Source organism: Adelges cooleyi, unplaced genomic scaffold (genome assembly GCF_023614345.1).
Source record: "Adelges cooleyi isolate 19-005CV unplaced genomic scaffold, UGA_ACOO_1.1 ACOO_flye_CR_arks_rails_tigmint_CR_PRNA_21, whole genome shotgun sequence".
Lineage (NCBI taxonomy): Eukaryota > Metazoa > Arthropoda > Insecta > Hemiptera > Adelgidae > Adelges > Adelges cooleyi.
Genome location: NW_026095871.1, coordinates 12,519,814 through 12,534,134, shown reverse-complemented (window position 1 = coordinate 12,534,134; position 14,321 = coordinate 12,519,814). Strand labels below are relative to the sequence as shown.

Here is a 14,321-nt window from a genome sequence, read left to right as displayed (position 1 = left end):
TATAAATGATTTAAGTCAAAACCAACAAGAATTGAGTTTTTTTTTTGTAGTTAATCCAAACGAGTTGATTATACACAAATCGTAAACATACCTACTGAAAATATTGCATTTTTATCTGTTTTTTTAAAAACACCTATTTTACACATTTTGACTAAGAACCGAAGAAATATATTATGAGTTATTACTAGCTATTCATAACTTAATATAATGATATAGGCAAGTGGTTTGATTTAATATAACAATTGATATTGGGTATTAAAAAAAATAATCTGACGACATGTTAGCACACACTCAAAATTTTATTTGTTAAAACTAAATATTATATAATATTTACACAGATATTATAGTTAATGATAGGTATAATTTTTATAATATAGATTTAAGACGATTAATAAAGTTAACATTTTTTTTTTGTTTTTGCCATAAACTATGTTTATATAATATTTAATACATTGGTTAATGGAGGAAATTTAAAACGTGGATATTTTATTATTATTGGTTTAAAAATAATAATCGGATAGTTGAAATAACAATAAGGCTATTCTACAACAATATAACTATTCGCCTAAATAATAAAGTATTATTTAAAAAAAAAAAAAAAATAGAAGTTAAAATACAAATATAAGAGCAATAATAATAAAAAAAAAATAGTTTTAAAAACAAAGGTTGAATTTTTTGATTTTAACAAGTGAAAATTTGACACATGGCTGACGTTTTTGAGCAAATGTGTAGAAGATGGCAAAGTTTGACACACGATTATTACGAGAGTAAAATAGAATTACAAAACAAATAAATTATAATAATAAAAAAGTACGGTAATAATATTTATTTCAAAGACTTGTCGTTAAAGCAATAAGAGTTGTGTTTACAAATTTGTGGTTTGATTAGATATTTCAAACGCAATACTTGGGAGTAAGTCAGGTAATGATTATAACGATTATATTAATTAAAACTACCGCTTAAAATTAAATTATTCACTTAGAGATTAACATACGCGGCTAATAATTATTATACTATAATTTTTATCAATTATCATCATCCGACTATATCGACCGTAACCGTAAGCGATTTTGTTATCGAAAATGTACTTAAATTAAAATACAAAATATATAATCGCTCTCAAAAAATATAAATACATATTTAATAGGTATGATTTTTAGAGGCATTTTTTTTTTTATAGCACCGAAGCCTGTGCCAAATAGATTGTGAAAGAAGTCAATAACAATAACGATCCATATTGTATTTATCGTTCTAGGAGTTAGCGAGTTAAAAAAATATATATATTTTTTATATGAAATAACAATTAATTCAAAAATTAACACGTTCCAATGGTTTGAAGGTTTTTAATAACAGTTTAAAATAAACAAAAATAAGCACAACAATTATTATTATTGTAAACTTATAGGGAGACGGCCCTAACAAACAGCGTTGGCTACCTAATTTATTATGAAATTAGTTGATTAAGAACAGTAACTGTAGAACAGTCGACAAAGACTAGATATAAGAACCCTAAACATATTTTGTGTTTTATCAATTATTAATTGTTTTCTTTTTTATTCCGGATAATACTTTATCGAAAAATTGCCTAAACGGTAGCTCGGACAAATGCACATATCTGAGATAATATTTGTCAGTGTACAACGAGAGATACTCATAAAACGTATTTATTTAATATCAGTTTGTTTTTATGTTAAAATTACAATTTAAGTGTTATGCACACACGAGAACAGTAAATTTATTACAAGGCGATGGTCGTACGTAGAATGACGTCACATCGAGGAGGAAATAATACAATCAAATGAAATTTTTATGGGAAAAAATAAATAGTACAAAACATTATTGCCGTAAGAAATCAATTGAATACGATAATAATTACATGTATACAGATGAAAATAGTAAACAATTTATATATCACAGTAAAAAAACAACTGGCATAACTTAATAACGAACACATAAAAATGTTGACCAAATTTACAAATCCGATATATTTGTATAGTTTTAAATTTAAAAAAAAACATCACCGATAATCAAGCGGAAACAAATATTATGTGAACGTTAAAATAATAATAATATGTATTTTAGTAACACGCATAGCGAATCGGAAGCGCCTCAAATACTGAAGTTTGATTGTATCAATTATTTTAATTATAGCGAAAACATTAATGAAAAAAAAAATCCATACATATACGTATGTTTAAAAAAAAAATTAACTTTCTCGTTAAAAACAAACGAGGAGTTGAAAAAAGGAAAATAAAAAAATTGTGCGCAACGCTGTTCTCGCGTTTGTGGGCGTTGACTTTTAAATTAAATTAATATTTTTATATCGTGTGGTGGTCTGGTCTATATCTATATAATTAGGTATAATACAGTTTCACTGGGAGCACCACTGGCCTACTGGACGGCGTGGTTGCACTGTAACAGCCGGACGATGGACGGATCGCTCTTGGCGCCTTCGATGAACTCTTCCAGCGACAGCCGACCGTCGTTGTTCTTGTCCATCTGCCGGAATATCTTGTCCGTCCGCTTTTCGGGCGTCGACTCGTCTTCCGGCATCTTCATCACGGTGCCCACCATCTTGTATATGGCCTGTGCGGATAAATGAGAAAAAAAACCAATTAGGGTATATTTGAAAAAAACAGGTAAAAATATAATATATAAATAAATAACAAATTTTAATTAAAAAAAAGTAGTTATAAAAGTTATAATGAAAACGGCACAGTTGGGCATTGGATCGAGTAAAAGTGTCACGACCCCTCGAGGGTGAAATTTTTGTTTGCTATTCGATATCTTAATGGCGCTGAGGTCTAAGGAGCGCCCTAGCCAAATTTCGACCATTTTTCAAATCGAAGGATTTTAAGCCTAACAGTTTGTTGAAAAATATGACATTATTTTTTGCTTCGATTTTCAAAGGGAAGGAGAAAGTGTAAACTTTTGGTCTAATATAGTATGTATATCCTTTTTGTATACCATTTCTGAATATGAAAACCTACAAAGTGATCAATTTAACTTAAGCCATTCATTCTCTTGGAAAACGATTAGAATTTCATAATGGTTGTCGTTTGAAATTATTTTTGTTCATGGTAGTTTACAGTTCTTACTGTGCTTGGTTTGAACTGTACTTTTGTCTTACTGTTTTGTTTTATACCGTGATTTTTTTTTTTTTAGCGTTTTTCTCGTTTTTGAGTACGGGAAAGGGGTGGATTTATAAGAAAATACATTTTCCAGGTACGTACCGTGACTATTTCCAACATCTCTTGGCGGGATATGAACCCGTTACCGTCCAGGTCGTACATGCTGAACGCCCATTTAAGTTTCTGTTCCAGCTTGCCCCGCGAAGTCACCGACAAGGCGCACAGAAACTCCCTAAAGTCTATGGTACCGTCGCTGTTGGCGTCGAACGTCCGGAACACGTGCTCGGCAAACTGTTGACAGGAAAAAAAAACCATTTTCTTTATTCATTACACCGGTCAACATGAATTCGAAGTCAGTACAAGAGTGCTGGATTTTTATTTCCCAGTAGTTTGGGAAGCAGAAAAAGGCAAGGTAAGGTATTGACGACCCTTTTCGTAGGGTTTCAATTGGTCGAGGTAAAATAGCATAGTACTTCCAATGATGCAGAACGTAATACCAGCTGGAGCAAAATGTTATTGCTCCCGGTTTAGTTACCCTTGCCGGTAAAGGTGATGCTGATGAAGGAAGCCAAGCAAACACGAGCGTCTAGCCCAGAATTGGACGGCTACAAATAGCGTCTGATTTTTTCAAACCTAGGAAGGCAACGGGAAAACCATCTAGGTTCATCTTATGTTAACCCAGGCTATGGCTAAGTAATTAAACAGGCCACTCTGCGGGTTACTATAACCGCAAATGTCCAAAGAGCATACGGATGACAATTATATTCAATTAATAAATGAATAATCACAAGATGAATATGTGCCTAAATACATACAACCAATATCGATAAAATACAAACATTTTTGGGTTTTTGTGTAAAAAAAGTCCTTCAGTTCTAGATTAGCGAGGTCCGCGAAACACGTGATCCGTCTATTTTTTGTATCTTATTAGGTAATTTCTAAACTTCATTAAGTCAAGTTAAGTTAAAAAAAATTTCATCGATTAAGTTAATATTAAAATTAACCCAACTAACCGGAGTATGACCCCGGTTTTTTGTTAACTAATTGTCTATGGGTTTTGGTAGTGTAGTCGAAAATCGAAATGCATTTTGCCTTGTCGTAAAGTAACTGAGAACTAATAAGTTTTCCTCAATATAAAAGAAAAAATTAAGTGAGACCACTCTAGAAGAGGCGTGTAAGACCTTTTCCCATAGTCATTGTTCGCCACGAAAATGGCCATCTCATATAAAAAAAGTTCTTTTTGTCCATTATTACTACCCCACCTGTCATTACTGTTCCACAGTCCCTTGCCTAAGCAAGGATGAAATCGAAAGTTAAGTAGGTACTCACTTTGGAAGCATCGCCGTACGGGAAAAAATTGCCATAGATTTTTTTAAACTCTTCCACGCTCAGATGACCTCCCGGACAGTCCTTCAGGAACCCTTTGTACCATTCCTGGATCTCAGCGTCTGGAATGGTAAAGAAGTATAAGTACATATAAACAAAAAACATAAACGGCGGTCAAGTTGTGTTTACCGGAAAACTCGGTGTTTTGCCTCAGGTCTTCCAGCACTTCGGGTTTCAACTTGCTGTTTTGTTTTCCCATCGTTTAATTCTAAACACAGGACGCCAAGTCAAATGGTATTCAAGCTTTCGTTCTCATCATCTGCAGAGGAGCAATAAACACAATATGTAAAAATAAATTATAATAAAAATACAGTTTTACTGTATCTTGTCGACCGACCACGACGGTATCTTCATATCGTCGAGAAACACTCAGAGAGAGAGAGAGAGAGAAACAAAGGATAATCCGTTAAGCATATATAGTATATTGTAGGGAGATTTTTTCCCCAAATAGGATAGTCAGACTAAAGAAAAACACAAAAGTTTTTGAGACATCAGAATTGATTTTTTTTTTATAGTTTTGATTCATCTGTTTACCATACACAGCGCTCAGAGCAAAAAAAAATAATAAAGAAAAAGAAAAGAATAAAACGTAAACATTTCCTAGTCTTAATAATAACTATAATAATAATAGTATAATAATTATACTCCTAAGCTATAATATTATAATATATATTTTAATCTTAGCCTACTTAAATTAAAAAAAAAAGAAAAGAAATTGTAGTACAAATTTAAATGTTGTCTTATTGACTTTAACTTTTTTTTTTACAATATATGTGCAAAAAAATGTTTACTATAGTATGGAATAAAATATATTAAACAATGTACAATATATTTTAGTTCCGTTTCCGTGTAAGTAGCTAAATATTATATTTTGATTGACAATAAAGACATTACAGACGATAAAGAAAATTAAATAAAAAAAAAAAGCTTGGAAAGACGATACCAATTGATTTGTTTCCAACATCGGTCGGAAATTTTCTAAATAAATTCCTAACCAAAATACTATCTAGTTTATCCAAACCACCGTGGTCACAAATATGAGACTTAAGAAAGAAAAAAAAAATCAGTAATTTTATTACGAAAGTGAATTGCCTCAAAAATGTTTGTTTAAAGACAAAATGGTATTTGGATTAGGGATTTGTCTGCTACTAAAAAGGTTGTGAGGATATAAATAATATTCATAAATTACAATTTTATGTTTTTATTCTTTCTTTAATCTCCCTAATCTATATATTTATTTGTTTTTTAAAAATAATAATAAATTATGCGTATTTGGTGTATAGAAAAATTGTTGATAAAAAAATGTTAAATTACTATTTGCACATTATTGCGATAAATGAACATGCAATGAAAATTACATTGTCTCGACAATAAATTTTAATAATAAAATGTACAATAATAGAATGAAATACAAATTATAGAAATATCTACAAAAAGAATTGTTTTATAATAAGTCAATAATCGATTGCAAAAAATGTTTAAAAAGTTTTGAAAAGAATATCTTTTTTGATACAATTAGTCTTATTATTATTATTTTATTAAAGAATGTGATCTCATACCTGTATTATGTCTAAAAAAGATATGTCGAGAGATAGAAAGAAAAAGAGAGAAAATATAACGCTCTTAGCGGCTAACCGCTTGGGTAAGATGTACACGAATAAGCTTAGTTATATAGTCCAATACCAAATGCCAACGCCTCGACAACGTTTTGTCCGCCAAATAGAAAAATGTTACAAAAAATCAAGCTTTTACATTGTAATTATTATTTATCTAATATTTTAAACATTTAAATTAAAGTAATATTCGTATATATTCGTCTTAGTACCTATAAGTAAATTTTTTTAAAGAATATAATAAAAAAAAAAGCATCTGTAGTACAGAATAAACGACACAACGATAAATAGAAAGTAAATTAATACATAATAATAATTAAAAAAGTAAACAAAATACATGTGAACTAATATATGATTTTTTTTTTTAAAGTATACAATAATAGACACAAGTTTGGGTTGAGATTTATTGCTAATGGAATATATAACGACACAATAATAATAATAATAATAAATATTATAATATAATGTGCACCATCGACGGGAAACAAAAGGTAATTAATTAAATATACAACGCGTATTTAATAAAAATGATTAAAAGTGAAAAGACGTTTTCGACTAATGTAACATACATATTATAATATATAATTTATATAATTTAATTAATATTTTTTTAATTTTTTATAAATACGCTACAATCGACTAGACAATTACAATATTGGTCCAAGAGAATGCGCCTTAAAAAAAGAAAAAAACAATAATTATATGCTTCTAAACAAAACAGTCAGTAGTAATAATATTTATAATAATAATAATGTTTTACAAGTACGGACGTCAGCGGTCAACATACTGTTTTGTGCGTAACTGATACGGTCCGAAACAATTACACTATTAGTCGATTGATTTATTTTTTTTTAATTTTGAGTTTTTTTGGTGTTATTCTTTTACGATCAACGATTATGATAAATAATATAAAATTATTTATTTATTTAGACACAGTTGTATTCGGTCGCACGGATAGCAATTAGTTAGTTGGGGGAAGGGGGCGGGGAAAATACTCAAGATTAAATTGTTTACTTACGGTTCAAGTAATATTAAATATTTGAATTACATAGTATAGGCCAATGCATTTGAAAAAAAAATTACTAAAATCCAATAAAGTATTTGTCATAATATATGATGTCAAAGTGTTAAAAACTTGTAATATATATTATTTTTTTTTGAAGGATTCAAATTTAACTGTATTAATAAACGATTAATATCCGTTTTTATGTAGATTTTAAGTTAAATATAAAATATGTAAAGCGTATAAACATTTAACCGTAGGTCGATCTTTGATCTTTTTTTTGTTTCGGTACCGAAAAAAAACGACTGTTGTAGTTTTGAGCTTTAAAACGACGACTCCCCTTCTTAAAAGAAAACAAAATGTTTTTTAAGGACACGCGTAAAGTCAACCGACGCTAATGGTAAGTACGAAAAAAAAGAAAAAAAAAACGAATTTCAGTTTTCCGCCGTTAATACGTGAACACCGGGCGTTCGGAAATGTATTGTGCTGAAATCTATTGTGTGTATATGTGCTGAAAATGGATTTTTTTCACCCCAAAATTTTGATTTTTCCGAGTTTTATCGTCGAATGTAGAATCGGAAATGATATTTGTAAGAGGATTTTACGTGCAATATTTGCGTTTTTGTTTCCTTCATTATTTTATTGGAAATACCAACAAGTACACCATTCTCCTCGGCTCTCGCCACACGGAATAGTCCCGCGACATTGGATTTCCAAACACCCAGTACGATAATAAATGTAATTTAAAAAATACAATATTGCGGATTAACAACAAGAAACGATAATGATAATAATAATAATAATAATAATAAAATATGGGAATGTGCAGAATTTTTACTCATTAAAATATGGTAATTATTATGTACACGAGTGAGAGAGAGAGAGGGGAGAGATAGAAATCGTTGTCAGTGGCGCAATTAGTGGGGAAAGGGGGTGGGGGTGGGAAGGTGAGAGTTAGGTGTCTATAATGCCCCACCCAAAAGGGTCAAAGTCCGAGTTTGAAAGGAGGGGGGGGGGAAGGCTGGGTTCGAAAAAAAAAGTTTCAACGTCGTTTCCGGAAAACGACTTTACCCTAGGTTCGCAAGCACGGCGAGTTTTCGGTGTGTGTTGTGTATGTGCGCGCGTTTTAACTATTATACTGGTACTTTGCATCAATCGACCCGAGAAAAAGGGCGGTCACCCCGGCCCGGACGAGGGTGGGAGGGGCAAAGTGTGTTTGCCGGGGGAACGGAGGGGAGGGCGAGCAAGATGCATATTATACCCGTCGCCGTGTACCACCTGGCCAACCTGCGCGTTGAAATAATAACCGTACAGTGTGCAGCAAACGTATCACCACCCTATACATACAAATATAATAATATGATATACAATAATAATAGATAAAATAAAGAACATATATATATATATATGTATATGATAAAATAGGTAATATTTTTTTTTTTCCGTTAAATATAAGAAAACAATTCGATGTACATAATAGATATTATTATGTTATTTTTGTGGAAAAACAAAATTTGTAGTAAAACGAATTGGCTTGTTTATTATTATTATTATTATTTTTTTTTTTTTGGCACCGACAAAGGCGTACCCTAAAAGGTGGGAAAAGGGCGAGAGAAAAGATTTTTAAAACGACGTGACAAAATATGGAGTTTTTTTTTCGTTTTTCGTTGTCGTTTCTTTTTTTTTTTTTTTTGGTGGGGGGGAAGGGCTATCACGCCAGCCGGGGCAGAGGTTATGGCGCGAGCATTTTGGACAGCTCTTCGTCTTGCAGACAGCCTTTGAGGAATTCGTCTTGGGTGAGCTGCCCGTCGTTGTTCTCGTCCATTTTGGCGAATATGTTTTTGGCTCGGTCTTCCGCCGAGTCGGCCGGACGGTTGGACGAACATGCACCCAACATGTCGTAGATGGCCTGCGAAAAACGACAGTTTATTAAAATGGTAAAAACCCGGTGATATATATGTGGAGTGGACTGAAATGAAATCTCGCACGATCCAAAAAATCACATTTTTTTGTCTCGGAATATTTCAGTTTTTTGCATCGAAATCAGTTTTCATAGCAACCGCTACTTTCGTGGGTAAATCCACCCGGCTCTGGTGTGTGTTCGGATTGGGCGTCAAAAACCCTACAACTGACAGTGTCGCCATCTCATTTTACCGTTCTCTCGGATCATACTAGTTTCGATTTTAGCATACTCATAATATACCTACTGTTTACAATCAATATTGTTTACAATCATAGGGACAATTTGAGAGGGGGTTGGGTGTGCTTAGCTCCTCCACTCTTGAAACTAGCACCCTCAAAATTGTTTACACGTTTTTTATACCAAATCACATGGGAGAGGGCATTATAATATTCGTTCGGTGTTTAAGCCTCTTCACTTATTTAATAGCCTGACAAAAAAAAACAACCAATAATGAATTCTCATTACTGTATTAATAAAGGAAATTGTCCATGCTTTTTACTCCTTAATAAATGGGTGGTAACGTCCTCTTCTCTTTGTTTACAATTTATTTTATACACAAGTCAGTCAGTACAGAAATACAAGTTCATCATAAATATTAGTACAAAATATGGAATTTCATTTAGTTAGGTACTCTTATCGAACTCGGTTTGAAGATATAGTAATCAATTATTAGTATACGGAGTGTCCCCCAAATACAAGACAAATAAAATAACTTCTGTTAAAAAAAAAAAATCTTAAAAATGTTCACTAGAACAAAAGTTATTTAATTTGTCTTATCTTTGTGGCACACTTGTATATTAAAGAAAATAAAATCACTCGATGCTAAACTGGAATCTGTCGATGACGTTGGAAAACCATTTATATTTATTACATGCATTATTTATTGTACACAAGTCGAGTGACAGCGATTTCAAGGTTGTACTCTCAAAATTGCCTTTGAAATCTCGACTATTTTTTTTTATTAACGTTTTGTGGAAATCAAACAACGATTAATCTTTTCTTCTATACGAGCCCGTTACAAATAGTCAAGTGGTGTATATGGTGGTCGAATTACTCTGGGAAGGTCAGCTTGTATACAAAGACGTATTAAATGTTAGAAATTATTTTTAACTGAAATATAGAATATCACCATTTGACTTCTGCGTCTGAGTGATAAAAATCATTATAATAGTTTGTTTGTTTGGATGTGTGTACCTTTGTTTTAAACTTTAAAAGAAAGTTAAAGCAATTTCATTTTTAATAAAGTTACAAAATATACCTATTTAAACGACATATTACATTTTTTTGTTTTTATATAAATATTTCTTCCGCAATCAAAGAGCAACTGCTGAAACGTTAATAAAACTTTTTCATAACGTTTGAAATTTTTTTTTTTTACTATTTCACAAATTTAAATATTGTCTAAACGTTGTTAAACTTTAATATTTAAAAAATATATTTTACCTAAAGGACAACATTTCAACAAAATTTTGTAAATTATATTTTTGAAACTCGTGACAAAAAATTGTTTGAAAATAATTTCAAAAAACGCATAACATTACCTGAACGATTTTGGTCATTTCTTGAATATCAATAACGCCGTTGCCGTCCACGTCGTACATTCTGAACGCCCATTTTAATTTCTCTTCCGGCGTTCCCGAAGACGTCACGTCAATGGCTAATAGGAATTCCTGTAAAAAACCAATCGACGTCAAAATTATAAAAAAAAAAAACATTAGACATTTGGAAAAAAAAATTAGATCACCATACTGTCCAATTGATTGTTTCTGATATGATTTCTTATTATTCATTTCTTAGCAGCTGACTCACTTATCGATAATCTATATCAGTTATCCGGGGTTTATCAATCAATGTATTAATATCATCATACCATCCCAATCCTCTCCTCTCCCACTCCCTCTCTTTCTTTCGGTTTCCCCTCCCCCTCCCCATATGACCCTACCCGTCCTTGTACCGTAAAAGTGCATCTTAATCCCCTTCCCCTTTCCTGAAGTGAAACAAAAGTGTAAAGCATATTTTTGGCAGACCGCCAGACATAGGACACATTCGTGGCAAAGCAGCACAGATAGTATTTGACAGCAAGGAGCTCGGCAAAGGGGAAGGTGAGGGGATGAGTTAAGGGCAAACCATGTTGTACCTATACATTTTTCTTGTCATCATGGTGATCTATGCTGGTGGCAAAATGAACATTATAATAATAATAACAATAATATGACGTTGATATTATATATTTTGGAAATTGAGTTCGAGTGAAGTTCATTGCGTGACCTTTAGACACGAGCGGTAGGCGTAATATATGCAAAAAGTCAATAGGTCTCGGGCAAAGACCTTTTTGTAATGTTATAAAAAACAATGTTCATTTGTTTTATTTATTGTAACATTTAAAACACATTTTACCACGTGTCATTGCTATTAGGTATACTATTTTTGTCAAAAGCTATTTAAGCTAAGGTATAAAGTGCACTATCGGTAATTTTATAATAATAATTTAACTAGAATTAAATATATTTAATATGTTAGGTTAAGATCGATTTCGGTTGATTGTGATTGTGAATATGTTTTATGGCCTAAGGCTTTTTCAATAAGATCAAAATCTGAATGTTGTTGTCCAATCACGTTTCGGCCGATGTGTCTCCTTATCACCCCTTTTCGTTTCTTATCACTCTCTACCTCTTATTTATTAATTATCACTACTTATCTCTTATTGTCATGTCTTATCATATTTCTCTATCACTTATCATCTATCCTTATTATACTTTTTTACCTGTTATCACTCATCCGTAATTGTCGGTCGAATAGTGTGAAATGTTCAGTTAAGGAGTGGATTTGGAGTGGGTGGGTGCCATAAAACACATTCATGATTCATACGTTGCTTCTTGAAGAGGAACCTAACCTTCCTTTTTTTAATATGAACTGAAATTTTTTGGTGACTCACCTTGAAGTCTATGTATCCGTTTTTGTCCATGTCAAATGTCCGGAAGACGTGGTCACAAAATTCTTCGGCGTTACCACTCGGGAAAAACATTTTGTACATATCCACGAACTTAGCCGGCGTCAGACGACCGTTTGGACAATCTTGCTGTTAACAAAAAAATAAATTGGTTATCGTTTATTAATTATACTGTTCTTCTGTAAGACGAAGATCAAGAAGTTTACTAATTATACTCAAGTACGTGTCTTTAAGTTTGCCGAACTTTACAGTAAGATAAGTTTGATAATAATACTATTATAAGAACCCTAGATTAAAATCATTAATACGCTCAGGTATGAAATAATAAACGTTACTTATATACACATACACTTAATACCGTCCAAAATATTCGCATTCCAATAATTACATTTTATACATTATTGAGTGTTGTAAAACGAGCTAAAACATTAAAACACTTATGTAAGCGCCGAAGAACTATTAAATTACTTTAGTAAAAAGCCATTATAGGAATTTGCACACTAAGCCGCAAAAAGGATCAGCTTCCTTTTAGGCAACGGCGTTTGTTAAACATTAAAGTATATAAACTTAATGTGTGTTCATTGCACAGCGTTAATAACACTTAAAACTATAACAGTTGTGTACACAACCCAACATAAACGCTTATTCGTATTGACAGGGAATTTAATGTGAACCCGTAATAGAAAATTCACACTAATATATTGTAAGCAATTTCGATATTAAAAATAGCTGAGAGTAACATAACAAAACAAGTTTGCCGTCACGTCACGAAAATGTTGACGGAATCATCTGATATGAGATGTGTTAGTGATAAGAACTGAACAGATTGATAAGGATAAAACAGCTGATATCAAACGTGTTAAGAGTCCGATCGAAGCAAATGCGTTTTTTTTCCAATATGGCAGCCCCCTGTGTAATATTTTACACAATAAAAACGCGTCGACTGATCAATACACGCCGGTGGCCGCCATATTGGAAAAAAAAATGATACGCTTTTTCGTGTAGGGAGTTAGTCGACCTGGTTATAAGATCATGGGCTAGAGATAGCTAAGTAGAATGCTGACTGTAAGGTAAAATCAGCTGATAAAAGATAATGTGATAAGAAACAGTGCTTAAAACATTTCAAACCTTTAGCTCAGCTTAGCATTAACTTTAACTCAAAATAACGAGGTGATTTTCTTTTTTTTAGAAAATACTATTAAGGCAAATCTGGTGTATTTTTTTGTTAACATATATTAGTGATTCTTTAATTTATTGTGTTCCAAACGAATTGTAATTCGAAAGACACCGAGAAGAAAAGTTTTAAATTAAACATTTTTAACGTAAACGCAATCAAAGCGTGTTGCGCTATACACGGTTTGAATACTAATTGGTTCAACAACATGTACACGTAACAAATGCAAAAAAAAAATACACTATTTATCTAGTACGTCGGCTCTAACAAGTAGGTAAGTAATAACAATGCAAAAATAAGGTATACACGAAAAAATAGAATTAGTGGATGAAAAGTTTAATTATAAGCCAAAAAATAAAACCACATACTTTCTCAACCCCTCGTCAAAGGTAAAACACTTCCAATTGAGTTCGAGTAAATAGTATCATCAGATTTTTAGCTGTAAAAAAAAATATGGGTCCACGTTCACGACTAGCGGCGTTTAAGACTTCACCTTTTTCGCAGCCTTTTAATTATCAGCGATTGGTCTGATTAGTAAGAGAAAATAACATGCTCTGTTTTTATAACATGAATAAGTTTTATGATAAATTTAAAATTTGCGCGACACTTTTCAGCAAGACCAAATCCTTTTTCGTTGTTGGCCTATTACGTTTTGGCCAATGCGCCTCATCACTTCACTCGTGTGACACGAGTCGTGTCTATCACACCACTTCCTTATCTCTTATCACTCATGGTCATTATAAACTATCAGGTGAAACGTGCGAAACGTTCAGTCGAGATTAGACGTGGGTGTAGGTATCATCATCATACAACTTATTAACGATTCGTCTCATCTCGAAGAGGAGGTAATTTCTTCCACCTCTTGCTTTCTCGTCGGCTCTTTTTTGGAATCCTAGACGTTGTTTTAACAAAGCAATCGCAAAGCGACGCAAATAGGGTACGTGTGCTGCTTTACATTTGGGGGGGGGGTGGGAGGAAGGAAGGGGGAAACAAGGGATTGGCGGTGACTTCACGTGGCGGTCAGAGATATTTAAATATCCGGTACGACAGTGTGGCGTGGTACACGGCGTGCTCTTCGTGTTGATTCAGAGGAGTTGAGCT

At 32.4% G+C, this 14,321-nt stretch overlaps 2 protein-coding genes across 4 annotated transcripts in view; both read right to left on the bottom strand.

Annotated features, from left to right (window-relative positions):
* Positions 1-412: 412 nt before the first annotated feature.
* The window catches only part of LOC126834840 (neurocalcin homolog), a 91,810-nt gene continuing 77,901 nt past the window's right edge, over positions 413-14,321 (bottom strand). Inside the window, exons 2-5 of the mRNA XM_050567035.1 lie at positions 4,647-4,776; positions 4,461-4,579; positions 3,234-3,422; positions 413-2,586 (exon numbers count right to left, since the gene is read on the bottom strand). Coding sequence (XP_050422992.1) covers positions 2,392-2,586; positions 3,234-3,422; positions 4,461-4,579; positions 4,647-4,716 — 573 coding nt within the window. The 5' untranslated portion in view covers positions 4,717-4,776 and the 3' untranslated portion in view covers positions 413-2,391. The remainder of the gene's footprint in view (positions 2,587-3,233; positions 3,423-4,460; positions 4,580-4,646; positions 4,777-14,321) is intronic.
* LOC126834839 (neuronal calcium sensor 2) overlaps positions 8,681-14,321 on the bottom strand; it is an 83,162-nt gene continuing 77,521 nt past the window's right edge. For all 3 annotated transcript variants that reach the window (XM_050567031.1, XM_050567032.1, XM_050567033.1), the window contains 3 exons: positions 12,032-12,175; positions 10,638-10,766; positions 8,681-9,042 (listed from right to left, as the gene is read on the bottom strand). In XM_050567031.1, the coding sequence (XP_050422988.1) occupies positions 8,866-9,042; positions 10,638-10,766; positions 12,032-12,175 (450 nt within the window). In that variant the 3' untranslated portion in view covers positions 8,681-8,865. The remainder of the gene's footprint in view (positions 9,043-10,637; positions 10,767-12,031; positions 12,176-14,321) is intronic.